We start from the raw sequence: 19,183 nt of genomic DNA, 5'->3' as shown, positions 1-19,183 counted from the left end.
CAGGGGGCAAAATACTAAAATATACGCACAAAATAAAGAAAAACGTTTCGGAGAGTTTTCTGCGGGAATCTAATCATTTATTTGAGTGATTGTTGCCTACCTGTCCCAATATCTCCTTTCCATCTGCCTCCATTTTAGTATTGACCCCAGGGGGCAGCATGTAGCCAGTCAGGTGCACCAGATTACCAATATGGGTCACAGCACTCTCTACCTGCAAGCATTACCATTAGGACTATTTTCATTGGTATTTATTTCGTTATTAACATTATTTTGTAGTCATAATCATTGTAATAGGCGGGGGGACAACTTAACAGTCTAGTAAAAGTAAAAAAAAACACTATTTTTTGCAACACATCATAGGGGAAAGTATCGTTATCATCATTATCACCACAGTCTTATAACATTCTTATAATCATTTATAAAATAATCATCATAATCTTCATTGTAATTCAAATTAACTTTACAGGTAAAATAAAAATCAGGAAATAACTAAATTAATGCGTACACAAACGCAGTAATGTTTTAAGTACATGAATCTCAAAACTAAAATCGACATTGCAATTTGGCCAATTTGAAATAATCTTTTTCTCGGTCTTATGTTTCATATATTACATTTATTCAAATCTTACCCCTCCAGATCTGGGTATGGGCAGGAACGTAACCCTAGTATCCGGGACACATAAGTTTGAACCCCCATGGTTCAATAAGGATCTCACTGAGAATATCGCTAAACTGGGTTTCCGAACTCCAGGAGGTCCTAAATTATAGACATTATAGAAGTCTCAATAACTCAGAATTATAACATATTTTCACAAGTTTATTTATTCATATGTTACTCGTTTAACATACTAAGAATGACTAGTGTAAAATCCGAGATTCAAAAAGTTTGCGAAATATCAGTGAAACTGTTTGCGCATTTTATGCAAACTCAATTATAATTTAGACATGTAGGACAAAATCATATTTTCTTATAACTAAAAGCCAGGCTTCTACAACATATATATATATAGAGACAGTTGAGTAAATGGAAGAAAGATGAAAACTGATTGACCTGGAGGGAAGAACTCGATCAGGCCTCCAGTTAAAACTCTATCTCCTTTCCTCTGCAACCCATACTTGACTACACCATGGGTCAACTCCATCGGCGCAACTGGAATCATCTAAATTTAAGGAAATTTTTAACATAATTTAGGGTTACTTCCAGGGAAAATTTCAGTCAGTTTACTTTAACTGACTCAACTGACTGACTTTCAGAATTGGAAAAACAGCCTTTTGCAAAAATCTGCCAATTTGGGAGAAAAATCTGCCAGTTCAGAGAACAAATCTGCAACTGTCTTCTTTTCTCTTTAAATCATTAATTGACTTAGAATATGATATCCCTGGCGTAGTACCTGATAGTGATATCCATGTCTAAGTACCTCATATCCCTGGCTTAGTACCTTATCCCTGGCTTACTACAATATATTCATGACTAAGTACCTGATATTTATGTTTTATTACCTGTTATTCATTACTAGGTACATTATATCCATGGCTAAGTACATTATATCCCTGGCTTACTACCTTATATTCATGACTAAGTACCTGATATTTATGTTTTATTACCTGCTATTCATGACTAGGTACATTATATCCATGGCTAAGTACGTTATATCCATGGCTAAGTACATTATATCCATGGCTAAGTACATTCTATCCATGACTAAGTACCTGATATTCATGACTAAGTATCTGATATTCCTGTCTTAGTACCTGATATCCCTAGCTTAGTACATGATATCCATGGCCAAGTACCTGACATTCCTGATAAATTACCTGATATCTGACAAATTATCTGTTATTCCTGACAAATTGCCCGATATTCCTGACAAAGTACCTGATATTCCTGACAAATTACTTGTTATTCCTGACAAAGTAACTGATGTTCCTTATAAATTACCTGATTTTCAGAAAAAATTACCTGATACTTCTGACAAATTACCTGATGTTCATGACAAATCACTTGAAATTCATGAGCAAGTACCTTATAATCCTGACAAATAACTTGATATTCCTGACAAAGTATATGATATACCTGACAAATCACCTGATATTTATGACTAAATACCTGATATTTCCGAAAAATTACTTGATATTCCTGACAAAGTACCTGACATACCTAACAAATTACATAATATACCTGACGAATTACTTTATATCCCTGTCTAGTGTCTAAGTACTTATAATACTTATATCCTTATCGTAATACCTGATATCCGTAGCATAAGACCAAATTTCTCTGAAAAATTACTTGATATCCCTGACGAAGTACTTGATATCCCTGACTAAGTACTTTATATCCCTATCGTAGTATCTGATCTCCCTTGCTTAGGACCAGATATCCCTGACGAAGAACTTGATATCCCTGACAAAGTACTTTATATCCCAATCATAATATCTGATTCCGTTGCTAAAGACAAGACATCTCTGACGAAGTACTTGATATCCCTAAAGAAGTACTTGATATCCCTGTCTAAATACCTGATGCTGAGCTTGAGGTATGGGAGCCCCGAAGAGCGGTACAGGAGGAGGACGGGAGAGATCAGGAATAAAAATCTCCGGGTCGGAAGGTTGTGTGTTAAGAGTGGGGTTATCTGGTACTGGGATACCATGGATCTGGAATTGATCAAGCCTTGTTCTAAATTCTTCAATCTTTTCCTTTGGTAGACTACTAATCCTAGAATGGAATATGTCATTGATATTAAGTGTGATCAAGAGTGTCTTCTGTTTTCATTCCCAAATAATACACGAGATAAAAAAAGATGAATTGTGTTAGTGATTTTATTTTATGAATGGTGAGTTGAATATTTTCTCGAAAATTCATACCCCCTCCCTCCCTTTTGAAAATCATTTTTACTTCCAAGAAGTTATATATGCTATATTATTCTGGACAATATACACCCCTTTGTGAATATTTGAAAGTTAAAACAAATTTTGTTTAAAAAGTTCTTGATTTGTTTTACCAAATAAGGCCTTAATCTGATACCTTATTGGTTGAGGCATATTAGCACTGTTAAAGGGTGAAGGATGAACTTTCCAAACTGCCGTGGCCAAATACTTGACCTCCGTTGTACTGTTCAACATCAAACAGTGAAGAAAAACCTAGAAATCGTCAAATGATCAAATAAACAAATAATTCATAAAAACTTTTTATATTCAGTATTTATACAAACCACGCATATTTTTTAACTACAAGGTATATCATTCTTATCAGAACATTGTCAAATATCCCCCCCCATAGATAAGGTAGATGTAGATGCAGGATTGGCGCGAGTTATTAACACTGGACAATGGACATAATGTGCAAATATAAAACAACACTAAATTCTACAGGTCTCGATTAATTGATTAATTTCAAATATACAGTTACATGCAGCTGAATGTTTAGAAACCCTCTTTCTCCCCCCCCCCCTCTTTTATTGGAACAAAGCGACAAGCCAGACATTGTCAACTAACCTTAGTTCCTCTTGGTAGAACATTAGCTAGCTCTAATCCACGGTTAGCCGCTGTACTCTCATGGGATAACCAAACCTCTAAAATGTTCAAACAATTTGCCAACTTAAACCAAATCAAATCAAATCATAAGTTGCAGGGGTTGCCTAAGACTCCAGTAGTGGATTGAAGTTTCAAGTCCTCCCCATTCCTGGTTTTAAAGGTATTCAGTGTTTCGGATCCGGATCCGAGGTAACTTTTGATTCTGTAATCGGATTTTCCCTATTAAATGTTATGCAAGGTTATAATTTATAAACTATAGTAATCCTAAAGTTAAAAATGTCGTCATTACTATTATATAAATGTAAACATTAAATTATTAAAGATAATTTTGAAAAATTTTCGTCATGTAAATAATACATTTACGAACCATTTTGATTTATTTATTCCATGGTTTTGGTTAATTTTTGGCGCTACCCGGATCCATATCAACGTTTTCTGATACGGATCCAGATCCGGATCCGGATCCGACCAAATGATACGGATCCGACCGGATCCGGATCCGAAACACTAAAGGTATTGTAACCATAATCTTAAGTGAGGTTATTAAAAAACATGGCATTAAATATTCAGTCGTTATGAACAAAGAATCTTTATAATGCTGTAAAATTGCAATCTTAAAAACCCATTCAACTCTAATGCCACTTTTAAATAAAGAGTCAATATAAATTTCATCAACTATCCTTAAAATGAAATTAACTAGGTATTTTTGTTGTCTTTAGAGCACTACGCAGCGTACAGTTTATGTGTAAAATACATAAATGTTGTACAATGTACAACGTATATTGTACAACATATACTTGAATAATTTAAAATTTGAGGAAAAGTAGAAGACGATTCTTGATTGATTGATTACCAAGATTAAATGATTGATTAATTGATTGAAGGATTCTACCTGAAAGATTAAACATAGCTTTCTCTGCTCTGAAGTTGATGATCCCAAAGTTAGAATCAAGATGATCAGAAACTTCTCCCTGCTCTGCATCAAAGTACTCCTGCTGAATATTTGGATCCCTCCCATCCAGAATATTATTCACCTTAATTTATTTTAAATATAAGGATATATTTTTTGTAAGATAACCTTGTGAGTAAGAAGTATCAGAATGGGGGCAACCCCCCCCCCCCCCAACCCAACAAAAGAATAATTCCCTCCCTCCCCATTGTTGGACTCTACATTTTATTTTTCCAATGAATTATCTACTCGTCAGAAATCATGGTTGAACGGCTTAAAAAGTACAAAGTTTCCATTTGACCTTAATAACAGTTACCTGATTGTAAACATGAAGCTGGTCAGCTGACAGATCCTTGTGCAGCATTGCCATACTCTGGGGTGTACCAATGATCCATACCTTTACAGAAAGCAGAGGTATACATTTTCTTTAAAAATAATTACCCCTCCCCCCCCGCCGCTTGTTTTTTGTTCGCAGAAAATACGGAACATAACTGAATTTATGAAAATGTATCAAGAAGAGTGGACAATCATTTATTTTCTCCCAACTCATAGACAATGCTTAATTTTTTAGTATTTTACTCCTGTGTATTTATGTTTAATGTTTAATTAAGTTACATAATATGTTTACACTACATATGTATGTTTGTTTTATAATATTTAATTATTAAACTTACTGAAGTAGCCATATATTGAGCTCTCATCTTCTCCTTTACAAGGCAGGCATTCATTAACACCTGGAAATTAAAATAAAGTTAAGAAGGGAAACCTCTGAACTAGTTTGAAATATATATTATTAGTAGTATTATCATACCTTGGTACCCTCCTTGAATTCTTCTGCGTAGGTTTTGTCAAGATCAAGAACACAGTCCGCAGTTCTGAAAACAGCTGACCAGGTCTTATTAAAGTTCTCTAACACACCGAACTCAGGGGTTATCTGCTTCTTAATCCTTGCAACACTGGACACTAACCGACTAGATAAACAGATCAATCAAACAATCAATTTATTAAATAAAAGATTGATCAATAATAAAATTTATCAATTCAGAATGAATGAAAGGATGAATCCAATGAATCATTAAATTTATATATAAAGGAATAATTGAATCAATATTGAAATTAATCAATGAATCAACTGATCAATTAATGAATAGATGAGTCAATAATTGAATCACTATATAAATGAATGAATGAATCATTGAATCATTGAATCATTGAATCATTGAGTCATTGAATAATTGAATGAATCAATGAAAGGATGAGTAAATCAATGAATCAATCACTACATCAATCAAATAACTAGCCGGTTTAGGGATCAAGCAACCTTAAAGTTAATTCATTGTAAATCAAAAACAATCATAAAAATCCAACCTGACATGAGTAATCTTTGAAGAAGTTTTGATCTCAGTTGGTTTAGCTTTAGGAACACAATTGAAGTCAATATTCGCCATTGTCTTCCTCGACTCCTAATGCAAAATAGAGACGTAAAAAATATTTTACTCGATCATGGTTTTGAAGAAAGTCCCCAAAAAAGGAACCGAAGACATTGACATTAATTGGCCAATGATAAAAGCGCAAGAGTTTATGAACAGATGTAATGAATTAAATTATGGACGAAAAATTGAAGTTTGGAAACAGAGCAAACAATTGAATATTAAAGAGATCAAGGTAACTGTGCTTAGGCCCCCCCCGCATTNAAAGGTTTAACTTACCTTCATAAATTTAAAGAGCTCTAGATTGATTTTCTCCATGAGAGTTTTATCAAATAAATATGAAGTATGCTGCTCAATATCTATACCAAAGGTGCCTGGACCATCAGGTAGAAGAACACCTCGAGGAGCACCAGCAGGAATACAACTAGGATCCAGGGATACAGCTAGAGCTTGCAGGTGAACCTGTTCCTGACCTTGCACCAGCATACTATACCCTGCACCAGTTACAAGATCGATGACAATGTTAAATTATGTTGTAGAAATTGATGACAATAATGAAGATGATTATATTGATTACAATGATTACAATTACTAAAATGATTATAATGATCATAATAATAATATATCATAATAAATGATTATGATTGTAATTATTAATGACAAGCTTGAGTGCCCGGCATTGCCCAAGTTTTTATTGTTATTTATAATCATAGTTTCTCCCGCCATTTACCCGCGCTCGGTATCAAATTATGATTTTTTAGTTTAAGTAGAATTTAAAAAAAAATTCAACTTAATGATAGCCTTTGTCACCCCCTGCATACAATGGACGATTCCTAAAAAAAATTCAGCCATTTTGGTTTAGTCGTTGCCCGCTAAAACGAACATAAATGAGCTAAAAGCTTTTATAAATAATGATGATAATGGTCATAATAATGAAACGGATAACAAAAATAATATTGACTATCAAGATCATGATGATAATGATAATGGTTTCTAGTATTATTATTATATTAAGAAATTGATATTCATAAAATAATGTGTTCTTGATAAAATGAAAAAATAAGTCTCACCCTTTGAATTTATAACACTTCTAGCAACAACATTTACCGGCTGATTTATTTCAACCAAGTGACTTAGTGGCAACCTCTGAGCATTACACTACAATTAAATATGATCAAAAACAGTTTTATTACATAATCGTAGTTTGGTAATATATAAATCAAATCGTGTAGTGTAGTAAATTGTGACTTTTTAGAGCAGAACTTTGTTTACAAAAAGTATTCAATGTTTCTTTTATTTCACTGAATAATGGGTTGTCCTTAAATAGTAATAATAATAATTAAATTATAAAAATCCGAGCAACAATCACACGACCCAATTTGAGACGTGATAGTGGAGAAAACAATCAGGTTTTCAATCAGCTAAACATGTATTAGATGAAGCAAGAATATTTAAATCCATTGAACACGTCGTACTCAAAACCATTTAAATTATTTTAGGTTCAATTTCGGGTTTCTACGATAAATATTGAATACTAGGCGTCCAGGCTGTTTCACGCCCATATTCGAGTTTTATTTCCAATTGTTGTTCTTTTACATTCTTTTTTCGTTGATTTTGAAAAATCGAAACAATTTTAAATTCCGACACCTTTCCTTGGGTATTGTGAGTTGCCTCAAAAAAATTGCGCTCGATCGGTTCAGCCGTTTTAACGTTTATTGGTTATAAACAAGAAAACAAAGCCTAAAGACCTACTTTTTCCGAATTATTTAAATCGTGGCCTCAAATGGTTGAATATTTTTTTATAAGATACCTGTGACACCGCTGTGCCGTTTTTTAACCAAATACAAGACTTGTTGAAAAAGCAAAACATCCTGAAAAATAAACATAGTTTATTGGGAATGAAAGTGATCCAAAACAAGTATACAGGGGTGTATATAATTCCAATTGTTTTAATTCTTCCGCCCCCCCCCCCTTCAAAATGTTTCTTTCCCAATACAACAACTAAAAGACATCATTTTTTAACTTTTATTTTGTGATGCATAATATTCCCAAAAAGGATGCATTTTGAAAAGCAATAATGACGCCATAGGCAATTTTGATTACAAAAAATTTGAGGCATGGTATGGTGGCAATAGAAAAAGTTGGGATTGATTATCTGTCAGGCCAGGAGTATATTCAATGTATAAGAAAAAAATGCTGAATGTAATCTAAGCTTAGTAATTAGTCAAAAACAGAAACAAAACAATGAGTAAATGATGTTTAGACATTTTTGTTATTTGTTGAGACATTTTAAGGTAGTTTAAATTCTAAAAGTTGTCCTAGTTGTATGGATGGTTCTTACTTGACACTATTCCTTCCTGGTATTTTAGGATAGGATTTGATCTCAATCATTCCCCAGTCCTCGTTTATACACTCAGCCACCTAGATACACGCACAAGGTTCATACAAATTCAAAGGTAAATGTCAAAAAAAATCAATTTAATTTCTTTTTTTTCTTTATCATAACTTTTTAATCTCTTAACGGGACAAAATACGTAATTTCAAGTAAGTCTCCAATTGCAGACTGTGGTGTCCGATTCACAGTGGTACCCTTCAAACCTTGGAATTATTGACAAATTTGTATGCAATCAGTGATATATTATATTTTTAATAATATATTATAATTTATTCTCTGGAAGTTACATGAAATCAATATTTACATTCGAACTTTAAATATCACGATTGATAAAAAAATCGCAATTTTTAAGAAATGGTAAGTTGTCAAAATTAACCCTTCAGATGAAAAACATGGACATCACTTTTGATCATAATCTTTTGAGGGAACGTTGTGAATTGGACATGCCACTTTAAAAAGGGTCACTTGAAATTACATCCTTTTAATTGAGAAAACTTTAGTAAAATAATTCAGCAGTCTTTATCGGCTTAATAGGTCCTAACTCCCAACTTACGTACTGTATGTATATTTATAATAATTTCTTAAAGATGAGTTATTATTAGTCAAAATAAATAAAAAATTTTAAAAAATTTAAAACCCTACCTTGACGGACCAGATGTCGAGGTTGTTTGTTTCTATTTGATCGAAAACCAAGGGTTCGTAGTTACTGAGCTTGAAGGTTGTAAAAAATATACTAAGCTGATTCTCTAGTTCACCCTCAGATACAATCTCATCCGGGGCAGCACCTAGTGCTGGCCAAACCTTACTCGCCTTAATAGTATTATGTATAAAGAAGATATTTCGAAAAATCCTTCGATGCAAAATTTCTTCTGGAATTTTTGGCGGCTTAAGTCTTCCTCCACTCGTACATCCTTGAAATCATCTCTGGCTTGTTCAGTAGATTGACCCATCCAACATCTCAGAATAAACCCATTTAGCTTATAGCTTAAAATATTCCTCTTGTATTTAACATTTTAACTTTATTTTTCAGGATCTTATATTATGATTTTGATTTCAACAGTAACTCTGGCATTCATACTTAGATTCAAATAGATTATCAAGTACAATAGGTGGCAGCAGTGAAATGGACCAATTAAATTCCACATAAATGAGGAATAGGAAGACGACTGTTACGAATCAAGTTATGACTTCGAAAAGTCTAATGAAACTAGTCAATTATGCAGTGTAAAAATGCCCAGTTCACTGGTTAACTGATTGTTTTAAAATTTAACGCACAAAAGATTGTTTGAAGAGCGTAGAAAACAGGAAATAAAAGAAAAATATCATTTGCCTGACATTTTTTTTCAGGCAATTATAAACCATTTTAATTGCATTCATGTTTAAAATAACTGAATAGTAACCAATAAAAACATATGCCTACCTGTAGAATGAATATGGATCCAGGAATATCAATAATGTTTGCAGTGAGGGCCACCCCTGTTCCCATGGGTAGGATAGTCTCTAGTTTACAAGGAGAGACACACTTCTCAAGCAACATCGAGTTCGTGTACACATTCCTAATTAAAGCGATTTTAACTGAAATCTAGATGATTCCTTGTTATTTGATTTAGAATGACAATTTCAAAGCGTTCAGAATGAAACAAAACTTATCAACTGCAGAAAATCCGCGAAAAAAAAGACAATTTTCAATCAAAGAGGAAATTATTGAAAAGTCTAGATTATTATTGATTCAAAAAAAATCTATAATGTGATTTTAAAACGAACGAATGTCTTTTGATAAAACTATCTCTACAATTATAGTGTTTTTATAACATCCTAAAAATGCGGGAACTCTATTATATGAATTTAGCTTGTCTGTCTCTATGTTGGTTTGTATCCAATATACCATTACAACGGCTGAACCAATCGGGCCCACATTTTATGCAGCAATTAGGTGTTGGTTTACTGCTGGTCGAAATTGAACAATTTTGCCCCAAAAAATGTCAATTATTTCGAGTTTTGAAAATCCATCAAATTAAAAACAAAAGCTCGCGTCACAATCACCATATTATCTTTATTTCGAACATTTTTAAAAACAATCTTACTTTTTAAACAAACCACAAACGATATTTACTTTTCTTAAAAAGAGAAAGAAATCTCATCTTTACTTATCTTTGTTTGTAGCCGTTTCAATAGCTATTTATTTACCTACTCATAACCCAAAGAACGTCTTTATGAAAAATCGCCAACTGGTTTTCCCTTTTTCCCTAGAAAATATTTATACTTGAATAAGTACACAATCTATTTGTTATCATATAAAAATTTTAAAATATTGTAAAATTTAATTAAAATAAATTATAAAAGCTAAAAACACAATCTATTAATCTATATTAAAGGTTGTGTTCAATGTTCAATGTTCATAGGTCATCGTAGGGCCAAAATTAAGAAAATCCTTTTGACTGTCATCTCCCGGAAACCCTAATCCCCACGTCTCAAACCCAGAGTGAAATTACTTTAAACTAAGAAATAGAAAATGATATAGTTTAGCGGACATTTGAAAATACTAAAATAATCTTAAAAAAAAAAAAAAAAAATGATTAATAAAGACAACATCAAAGCTAACATAATTAATCCAACACACATAAAAAATAGCACCTTAGATGTTATTTTGAGAACCCCTGTTTTCTCATCAATAAACCCAACCACGGAGGCGAACAGCTTCTCCTGGACCTTCTCCTTGGTCTCCTTCTCATTTGAAACTCTAGACTGGGTAGCCCTGGACATGTTTAACTGTTAAAGGGATTGTTCACTTATCTTAAAAAGGAAACAACAAAATCAAAATTGCAACTCTTAAGATGTCACTGTGGATAGAAATGGCAAAACATTATCCCATTCAATCATGGATTAAATGTAATCAAATTAAATTAAGCAACCCTGAATCTTTTTTCTTTCTAATTGGAAAACTAATGGAAAATATTTTAAAATCTAAGAAAGGACCTTACTAGTCTCTTGGAGTTTGTAATACTCGTGTAATAATAAAGATAAATGGTACTTTAAACTTTGCATCTATATTCTTCTTATTATTATTATTAAAGGATAACCCATCATTCAATGAAATAGGGGTCGGCGCTCCTAGCCGCCGAAAAGTATCTATGGGCTGACCGGACCGTGTCACATAAGGGAGAAGACTAATACTGAAGAAACATGTTTTATTAATCAAGTCAACGAAATATAAAATATTTTTTTAGTTTTTCTTTCCTTTTCTTATTTAATTTTGCATTAATGGCACTGATTATCTTTAAATTTCAGGAGTCTGATGTGGATCAAACGGCCTCCCTGACTGTAGGCTTTTTAGCCCCTAACCATACAAGGCTACTCCTGCAATCTGAATCTGTCCTTGTTTTTTTATTTTATATCGGTGTACTATTTTTACAGACCTAAAATCTTGGAAACAATATTTATATATCGCCAATAAAATGTTTTTGAATAAAAATACCTGTTTTGGGCCACACATCCCCCCTTTCTACGCACCAGATGAAGAAAGAAATTGGAAAATTTTTCTTGTCCCTAATGGGTTGAAATAATATAGGTGCAAAGTTAGCACCATTTATCTCTATTATTACACGTTATTACAAACTCCAGGTAGACTAGTGAGTACCTCTTCAGTGACTCGTTTTTTTTAAAACTTTTAAACCAAGTGAAACCAATTTCAATAAGCAAAAGACAATGTTCAAGTGAAATAAGTGATGATAATGGGAAATCAATGAATCATAAAAGTCTCTGGCCCAATGATGATACATCTTTGAGCGGTAAATTTGACTAACTTAATATATCAAGAAGATGTCATATTAAAATCCATATTAAATCCTTTTGAGAGACACGACACAGAACGATGGTTTTATTCAATTAGGTTTACGGTTACCCAGTTTTAGGCTTCTGAAGATCATGACTCCGTTCTTTGCTCCGCCTTGTAAATAAATCAGGAGTAGGCTCTCTTTTCTTATTGAACGGACTTTTCCCCCTCCGATGATGCGGACTTTTCTCTCTTTGTCCGTGCGGACTTTTCTCTCTTTGTCCGTGCGGACTTTTGTCTTTGCGTCCATGAGGACTTTTGGTCCTCCTTCCATGTGGACTTGTGTCCCGTCGTGGACTCCCATGTCTTCTAGTTCGAGGACTTCTGCTCTTTCGTCTAGACTTCTTTTTTGATCTACTATGACTCCGACTCCTACTCCTGCTTCTGCTACTCCTTTTTCTACTCCTACTCCTACTCCGACTTCGACTCTTGTGTCCTGGAGACCGTGAGGTTTTTTTTGGTGGTTTCGAAGGAGACTGGACTGGCAAGGGTGGAGGCTGTGAGAGTGGAACTGGATAACGATTGCCAGAATTAGGTTGAGAGGATCGGAACTGTCCTGAGGTGTCTGATTTTTCCCTCGATTCATTTGATCTAGAATACGTAAAATAATCAAATTTATTGTCCCTGCAGCCAGTGGCATTATTCTTTTTTATATATAAAGAGGGTCCAATCTTTGACTAGGCTTTCAGGTACCCCCAACTCCCAATAAAAAAAAGATGTTAGGCACTTTCCAAAGGGTATTTTTCCACGTGGCAATTTCGAAGTCTGTCCTTGCCGCAGCGCCCCCCCCCATTGCAGCCAAAGGCGTCTAGTCGCTTGGGATATTGCACATTTTACCAAATATCGGATACCTTTGGGCTGACGATCTACTTGTTGGAGGAGTCTTCTTCTCTTTCCTTAACTCTGACCTTGACTCCAGACTGCTAGAAGTTGACCGGGATCTAGATTTTCTTTTCCGATTCATTTCTTTCTTCTTCCGCCTTAAATGCGGGGCTTCAATAATCTCAAGATCATCGGCCGATACTTCTTTTTTAATATCTTCATCACTACTGATTGTAACTTCCTCAACCTAATATAAAATCATATCAAGTCAAATCTTACTTTACATGGATCACTTGAGGCATCCTTCGTATGGGTTCAAAACTTCTATTCGTACCCAAATTCTGGGTTTTCAGCCCAATCTTTTTTTAACTTCAAAAACTGATACCAAAAGTATATATAGTAATATTAGTTTTAAATTTTTCTCCGTCTTTTCTCCGTCTTTTCTCCCGATTTTTAAGTTGTTTTTGATCATAATGTAGATAATCATCAAATGAAAATAAAAATAATTCTCATCATTTTATTCCAAAATAATATGAACATCATTTGCCCAATATTGTTCTCTTTCTGAATACTCCGACAGCAAAAGAATGTGAATTCCAAACAAACACCTGATTACTATTATTATTATTACTATATTTAATCGAACATACTAATTTTCTATTGATTTATTTTTCCCCCCCCCCCCTTGCAATAAGATAGAAAGATATTATTTTTTAAATAAAATGCATTTACCTTTGATGGTTCTCCTTTAATCTCTTTTTTCAACTGCTCAATAAATTCTGAACATATAATTAAAATGTAAAAAAGAAAAAAAAAATTATTTCATTTTTTATTTGAATAATAACATGTCGATTTCTCAGGTAAAAGTAATAAAACCTATCAAATAAGCACTGTTTCAAGCAAACAGATAAAATCATTTATATAAGAAAAGTATAATAAAAAGCTACTTAAACAAAAATCTGTATCTGAATACATGAAAGATTAAGAGAAAAAAATAACATTACATAAAGTTTTTAAAAGTAAGAAAAAGATGATAGTAAAAAAGTAACCTCTGTCCGATGTATTCCTAGTTCCTGATTGCTTCATAAATATTTTGCGCAACAAATTACGCATTTCAGGTGTACGCAGGAACTCAATGTTGGACTAAAAAAAAATCTTTTTAACAATAGTTAGTTGAACTGCCCTTGAATATTTTGCGCAACAAATTACGCATTTCAGGTGTACGCAGGAACTCAATGTTGGACTAAAAATAAATCTATTTAATTGTACGGCTCTTGAATATTTTGCGCAACAAATTACGCATTTCAGGTGTACGCAGGAACTCAATGTTGGACTAAAAATAAATCTATTTAACAATAGATAGTTAATTGTACGGCCCTTGAATATTTTGCGCAACAAATTACGCATTTCAGGTGTACGCAGGAACTCAATGTTGGACTAAAAATAAATCTATTTAACTGTACGGCTCTTGAATATTTTGATAAAACTAGTCGGTCTGGATTAGCATAAATTAACTGAAAACTCGTATCAAACTATGATTTTTCATGAACATGGTGTAAATATTTTTTACTACAAACTTAACAAGCAGAGTTAATTTTGGAACAAGTGAATTATAAAATATCTATCACATCAGGTAGCAAAGATATAATGATTAGAAAATCTGTCAGTTCNGGGGGGGGGGGGGGGTATTCTACCTGAGATGGATTTCTGACACCGGTGTCCATCACCATATTGAGAATATTATCCATCATGTTTCCAGATCCAACCAGTCTATTCCCAGATCCCAATCCATATCCCATCCCTGCTCCCTCCAAGCTGGATGAGTATCCAGGTAGCTCCCTTCCCACCCCTAGGTGCTCCATTCCCATCCTTAGCTGCTCTCTTCCAATTCCGAGCTGATCTCTTCCGATCCCAAACTGCTCTCTTCCAATCCCGAGCTGCTCTCTTCCCATCCCAGGGAGCTCTCTACCAAATCCCATCATGCCAGGATCGCGTCCAAATAGTGGTGTCGAAGGGTCTACTCCTTCAGGTCCTGATGGGTCTATTCCTCCTTGTCCTCCTATTCCTATTAGGCCTCTTCCTAGTCCTATTCCTCCTATTCCTACTCCTCCTCGTCCTACTCCTAGTCCACCTGACATCAAATGACCGCCGGTTGTGCGAATTGAATCTGAAAAATTGGAAGATAGTGGATATTTCCTAAACCAGAGATTTACCTATATTTCCCGTATTTTCCAATAATTTCCCACAGTTTCCATTTTTCCCCATAATTTTCAATAGCTTCCTAATTTCCAATCATTTCCTGTATTTTATAATCATTTCCCATATTTTAAATTATTTTCCATAATTTTTAATTATTTCTCACAATTTCCAATCATTTCCCATGATGTCCCCGGACTCCTCGGGCCCTTCCCTCATGTTCCATTATGTCCCCTCCTCTCCATATTTATCCAATCTTTTCCTGACCATGTCCCCTTATCCCTACCTTGTCTTTGAGATGTAGGTTGTTGACTGCTGGGCAGGATAAGACCTGCTTCCCATTGTTTAAAAAGTTCCTCCTAATATAAAAACGGAAATAAAAACTTTTTTTCGAGATTTTTCAAGAATTTTTTAGAATATCAAAATAAAATTTAATATTGGCCTTATTTACATTTCAGTTTTCTACGACTTTTGGCAAAAAAAATTAACTATTATTTTCCAGCATCTTATTTTAGCTGATGCTTCAGCGTTGTTATGTTTTGAATTCCGATTTCCTTGAGTTTCTCTCGTTCTACAAACTGTTTCCAGGCTGGATCCCGTTCATTACCAATTCCCACAGTGGGCGGCGGGGACGGTGAACTTATATTTGGCGGTGGCGGGGCCACAAATAAAGGGTTAGTCTCTCCGGCGGGTAGACGGGTATTTGTTCGCGCTAGATCATCGAATGGAACGAGCTGAGGCGGTGGCGGTGGGGCACCAAACAAAGCTTCAACCCGTTGACGGGGTGCTGGCTCGTCAATAACCGGATATCTCCGGTTCGATGAAGGATACGAAGCAGAGGATTTTGATACATAAGGGGGGGACGGGGAACGATATAAATGTTCACGTGTCCTACCATCATCCCGATCTCTGGCTCTATCCCGCCATCCATCAGGAGACCCGTGGTGCCGCCTGGTGGAATCATTTCGACCTGGCATTGGTGCTCCAAATAAAGGTGATCCTCTATCGTCGAGATTTCTTCGAGTAGATTCTGAGCCTAGAAAAAACTTTAATTTAATGCGCATTTCCGCGTAGTTCAAACTGGAAATCAACATATAACGAAAAAAATAATGTTCAAATATGATTTCCTACCTGATCCCCTGCTTTGTCTTTCAGGATTTCTTGAATTCTCAAACAATTGATCTTCCTTCTCCTGGAGAGAAAAAAATGTCTCTTGAACATCGTTCATTCAAGAAGAAGGAAAAAAATATAAATATTAAGATTCATCAGTCGAGCTGCATTCCAAGGGTAAAATGTTTTTTTTTAAGTCAGCCCACTTTTTCCGAATTTTTATCAATATTAGTATAATTTTTATCAATATTAGTATAATTTGTATCACTATTTGTATAATTTTTATCCTAAACCAGATTCTGTAAACTTTGCTGATATTATGATTGCACAACTAAAATCCTTCTTTGTGAGAGCTTAGGTAAGTTTAATGTTAATATTAAGGTTTTCACACAAATTGGGTTGAAAAGGTCAAAAGTCAAAACAAAAGTAAAGGCCTGGTGACACTTTATAGTCTGCCAAGTCTCAATAGTTGATATACAACTTAGATTTCTGTGAGTAATGATTGAAATCAAGGAGGAAAAATGGATGAAAAATTGACAATAACTATAAAAAATTGAATGCATAAAAAACACGAATGATGAATGGATGAATAAAAGATTGTAAGGATGAACTGATAAATGAATGTGTTAACAACATTATGATGAATGATGCCTGACGACCCCATTGTCCGAAGGTTGATTTCTCTTCATTCTAAGCTTGTTGAACTATTCTAAAAAAACACACACTTAATAAAATTCTTAATCTATATTATGTATAAATATTTGGTTTGTATATGCGATCTTAACTGATGAACCCCTTGACCGAATTTAGGAGCTCGTGGCAGCCACGGAAATGTTCTTTGCTTGGTTTAAAAATTCCAAGTTGAGTAGGTTAGGTTAGGTTAGGTTAGGTTAAAGGTTGACTTTTATAGATAAAGTTTAGCTTCAAGGGAAAGCTATGTTTTCCTACCAAGTAATTAATAAAACATGACTAATTCATTTTTGATAAGCTTTTGACGTGTTGTACTTTACCTTCTTTCTTCAGTGTAAAATCTGTCAAGTTGACATTTTGTTTTCTGAAAAAAATATGTTACAGTCTGAAAAAATATAAGGCGCTGAATATCAAGTGGCACTATGACACCGGTTACGGAATCGTTGAAAGGAGTTAAGATGACACGAAAGAGAGTGAGGGTGGGGAGGAATGGCATGAAATCGTAAAATGTGCTTTGAATGCTTATTGCTTAAATAGATTGTCAACCTAATTTCAAGCTTGACATTCCTTTCAATTGAAGCAGAGAATAGAATAACTAATTTTGATATGAATTCATGAAATCATTTGAGTTCTATCTTTAATAAAACAAAGCAAAAGTTTCCATCAACAAGCGTGAATTATTACTGAAAAACTGGAAGCGGGGAGTTTAAATATTGCGTAAAATATGAGACTTAGATATTAATCCTCTCGAAGAAAAAAGGTATCATAGTGTACACTGTACACTGTACACTGCATACTGTACACTTAATAAGCTATGAATTGTAGATTCTCAAGACTAGAAAGTAGAGAGTACACTCTTCATTGTACAGAGTATGACGTATGCAGTCTGGTTATGTAAAAATGCAGAACGAATTTGAGGAGATGATCATCAAGAGGTTTGCCTACTCATGGGAAACCTAGAGAAGGTGTCCTTATTTCAGGGACGCTAGGACACCCAGAGATGGTTTCCCTACTCCTGAGTCCTGGGACACCTGGAAATGGTTTCCTGCTCCTGGGACACCTGGAGATGGTTTCCCTACTCCTGGGACACCTGGAGATGGTTTCCTTATTCCTGGGACACCTTGTAGAAGGTGAGGTGTTCCCTCTTTCCATCAAAAATAATCTCCAATCTCTGATTCTCCTGAAGCAAAATTCCACATTTCATTTTCATTCTTATCGATTTTATTTTTTCGTGATCAGCTTTATCACGATATTTCCTACGTCGCGAAACAGGAGGGCGAGATAAAAATAATTCATGATGAAACCAGAGTTAAGAAATCTTTTTGATTTTGTAAATACAAATGTACTGTCGTTTCGGGGAGAATTATGAATAAATAAAATAAAACTTCAGTACAACTTTTTAGATATGGGGAATGGGGATCCTGATGGATTCTCCCAAGGAAAAGTGTATAAATACCAGGGGTGTGTATTTTTTCGAAAATTTATTCCCCCATTTTGAACTTATTTTACCCCCCTCCCCCTGAAAAAAAAACATATATAACTTTATATTAGAGTTTTACATGGTGAATTGGGGGAAAAAATGATTTTTAGGGAGAAATCGATTCATTTTTAGGTAGAAACTAAAAAGACGAATAAGAAAGTTACTTTTTGATGTCCAATTTTCACTTTTTCCCCCTCAAATCATCAGGGGTAATTTTGATTTATATGCACCCCTGTAAAATACTTTAGAATACCTTCAGTGGAACTGCAAGTTCGACAATCTTTGAGAGAATTCTTTCCATTTTAGAGAGAACTAGAGTTGCATCAGTAGGATTCTTGGTTCCTAGAACCTAGATATATATATATAGATAAATAAATGAATAAATGGATAAACAAATGGATAAGTAAATAGATAAATAAATAAATAAACAAATAAAGGAATAAATAAATAAATGAATAAATGAATAGATGAATAGATGAATAGATGAATAGATGANAGAGAACATGTTCACAATTAATTTAGAAGATGGGCGCGAAGCGCCCTCTAAGGCTAGTCCATTAGAAAATGATGTACACTATACCCAAATTACCTTTAAATGCATGAATTCGTGAATGTACAATTTGTAGTGAGAAAAATTATAGTTAATTCTGAGAAACATTATATACAATCTGTATCCTTGCTTCTTTCAAGAGGACTCAAAATCCACTGTGAGTGTGAAGGGTTATTTAAAACAACGCGACCTGTG

The 19,183-nt window shown here is 34.2% G+C and overlaps 2 protein-coding genes and 1 long non-coding RNA gene across 7 annotated transcripts in view; all 3 read right to left on the bottom strand.

Annotated features, from left to right (window-relative positions):
- LOC111699091 (uncharacterized) overlaps nt 1–14,103 on the bottom strand; it is a 28,747-nt gene extending 14,644 nt beyond the window's left edge. For all 5 annotated transcript variants that reach the window (XM_023469655.1, XM_023469656.1, XM_023469657.1 and 2 more), the window contains exons 1-23: nt 14,012–14,103; nt 13,695–13,741; nt 12,992–13,209; nt 12,210–12,731; nt 10,943–11,063; nt 10,496–10,554; nt 9,729–9,864; nt 8,951–9,118; nt 8,255–8,334; nt 7,724–7,784; nt 6,984–7,071; nt 6,193–6,407; nt 5,852–5,946; nt 5,295–5,454; nt 5,158–5,217; nt 4,800–4,880; nt 4,427–4,568; nt 3,496–3,572; nt 3,026–3,141; nt 2,521–2,716; nt 1,052–1,160; nt 630–757; nt 101–211 (exon numbers count right to left, since the gene is read on the bottom strand). In XM_023469655.1, coding sequence (XP_023325423.1) covers nt 101–211; nt 630–757; nt 1,052–1,160; nt 2,521–2,716; nt 3,026–3,141; nt 3,496–3,572; nt 4,427–4,568; nt 4,800–4,880; nt 5,158–5,217; nt 5,295–5,454; nt 5,852–5,946; nt 6,193–6,407; nt 6,984–7,071; nt 7,724–7,784; nt 8,255–8,334; nt 8,951–9,118; nt 9,729–9,864; nt 10,496–10,554; nt 10,943–11,063; nt 12,210–12,731; nt 12,992–13,209; nt 13,695–13,741; nt 14,012–14,075 — 3,054 coding nt within the window. In that variant the 5' untranslated portion in view covers nt 14,076–14,103. The remainder of the gene's footprint in view (nt 1–100; nt 212–629; nt 758–1,051; nt 1,161–2,520; nt 2,717–3,025; nt 3,142–3,495; nt 3,573–4,426; nt 4,569–4,799; nt 4,881–5,157; nt 5,218–5,294; nt 5,455–5,851; nt 5,947–6,192; nt 6,408–6,983; nt 7,072–7,723; nt 7,785–8,254; nt 8,335–8,950; nt 9,119–9,728; nt 9,865–10,495; nt 10,555–10,942; nt 11,064–12,209; nt 12,732–12,991; nt 13,210–13,694; nt 13,742–14,011) is intronic.
- LOC111699100 (uncharacterized) lies at nt 14,095–16,386 on the bottom strand. The gene is made up of 6 exons (XM_023469670.1): nt 16,290–16,386; nt 15,713–16,194; nt 15,445–15,517; nt 14,657–15,129; nt 14,336–14,399; nt 14,095–14,105 (listed from the first exon to the last, which is right to left on the bottom strand). The coding sequence occupies exons 1-6, from the start codon at nt 16,384–16,386 to the stop codon at nt 14,095–14,097; spliced, it is 1,200 nt and encodes a 399-aa protein (XP_023325438.1).
- A 527-nt stretch (nt 16,387–16,913) lies between these two features.
- On the bottom strand, nt 16,914–18,789 carry LOC111699090 (uncharacterized). Its single transcript, XR_002764671.1, has 3 exons — nt 18,692–18,789; nt 17,279–18,138; nt 16,914–16,977 (listed from the first exon to the last, which is right to left on the bottom strand). It is a non-coding gene; the product is annotated as an uncharacterized LOC111699090 (long non-coding RNA).
- Between the last annotated feature and the right edge of the window lie 394 nt (nt 18,790–19,183).

Source organism: Eurytemora carolleeae, unplaced genomic scaffold, assembly GCF_000591075.1.
Source record: "Eurytemora carolleeae unplaced genomic scaffold, Eaff_2.0 scaffold215, whole genome shotgun sequence".
Taxonomy (NCBI): Eukaryota; Metazoa; Arthropoda; class Copepoda; order Calanoida; family Temoridae; genus Eurytemora; species Eurytemora carolleeae.
This window is presented reverse-complemented; position numbering and strand designations above follow the sequence as displayed.

What these genes read in the sequence shown, in the direction of transcription:
- LOC111699100 (XM_023469670.1), bottom strand. Translation starts at nt 16,386, where the DNA reads ATGAACGATGTTCAAGAGACATTTTTTTCTCTCCAGGAGAAGGAAGAT. An exon ending in TAGAACGAGAGAAACTCAAG is followed by an intron (nt 15,518 to 15,712) that starts GAAATCGGAATT and finishes TTTTTATATTAG; the next exon opens with GAGGAACTTTTTAAACAATG. An exon ending in GTGTCAGAAATCCATCTCAG is followed by an intron (nt 14,400 to 14,656) that starts GTAGAATACCCC and finishes ATTTATTTTTAG; the next exon opens with TCCAACATTGAGTTCCTGCG.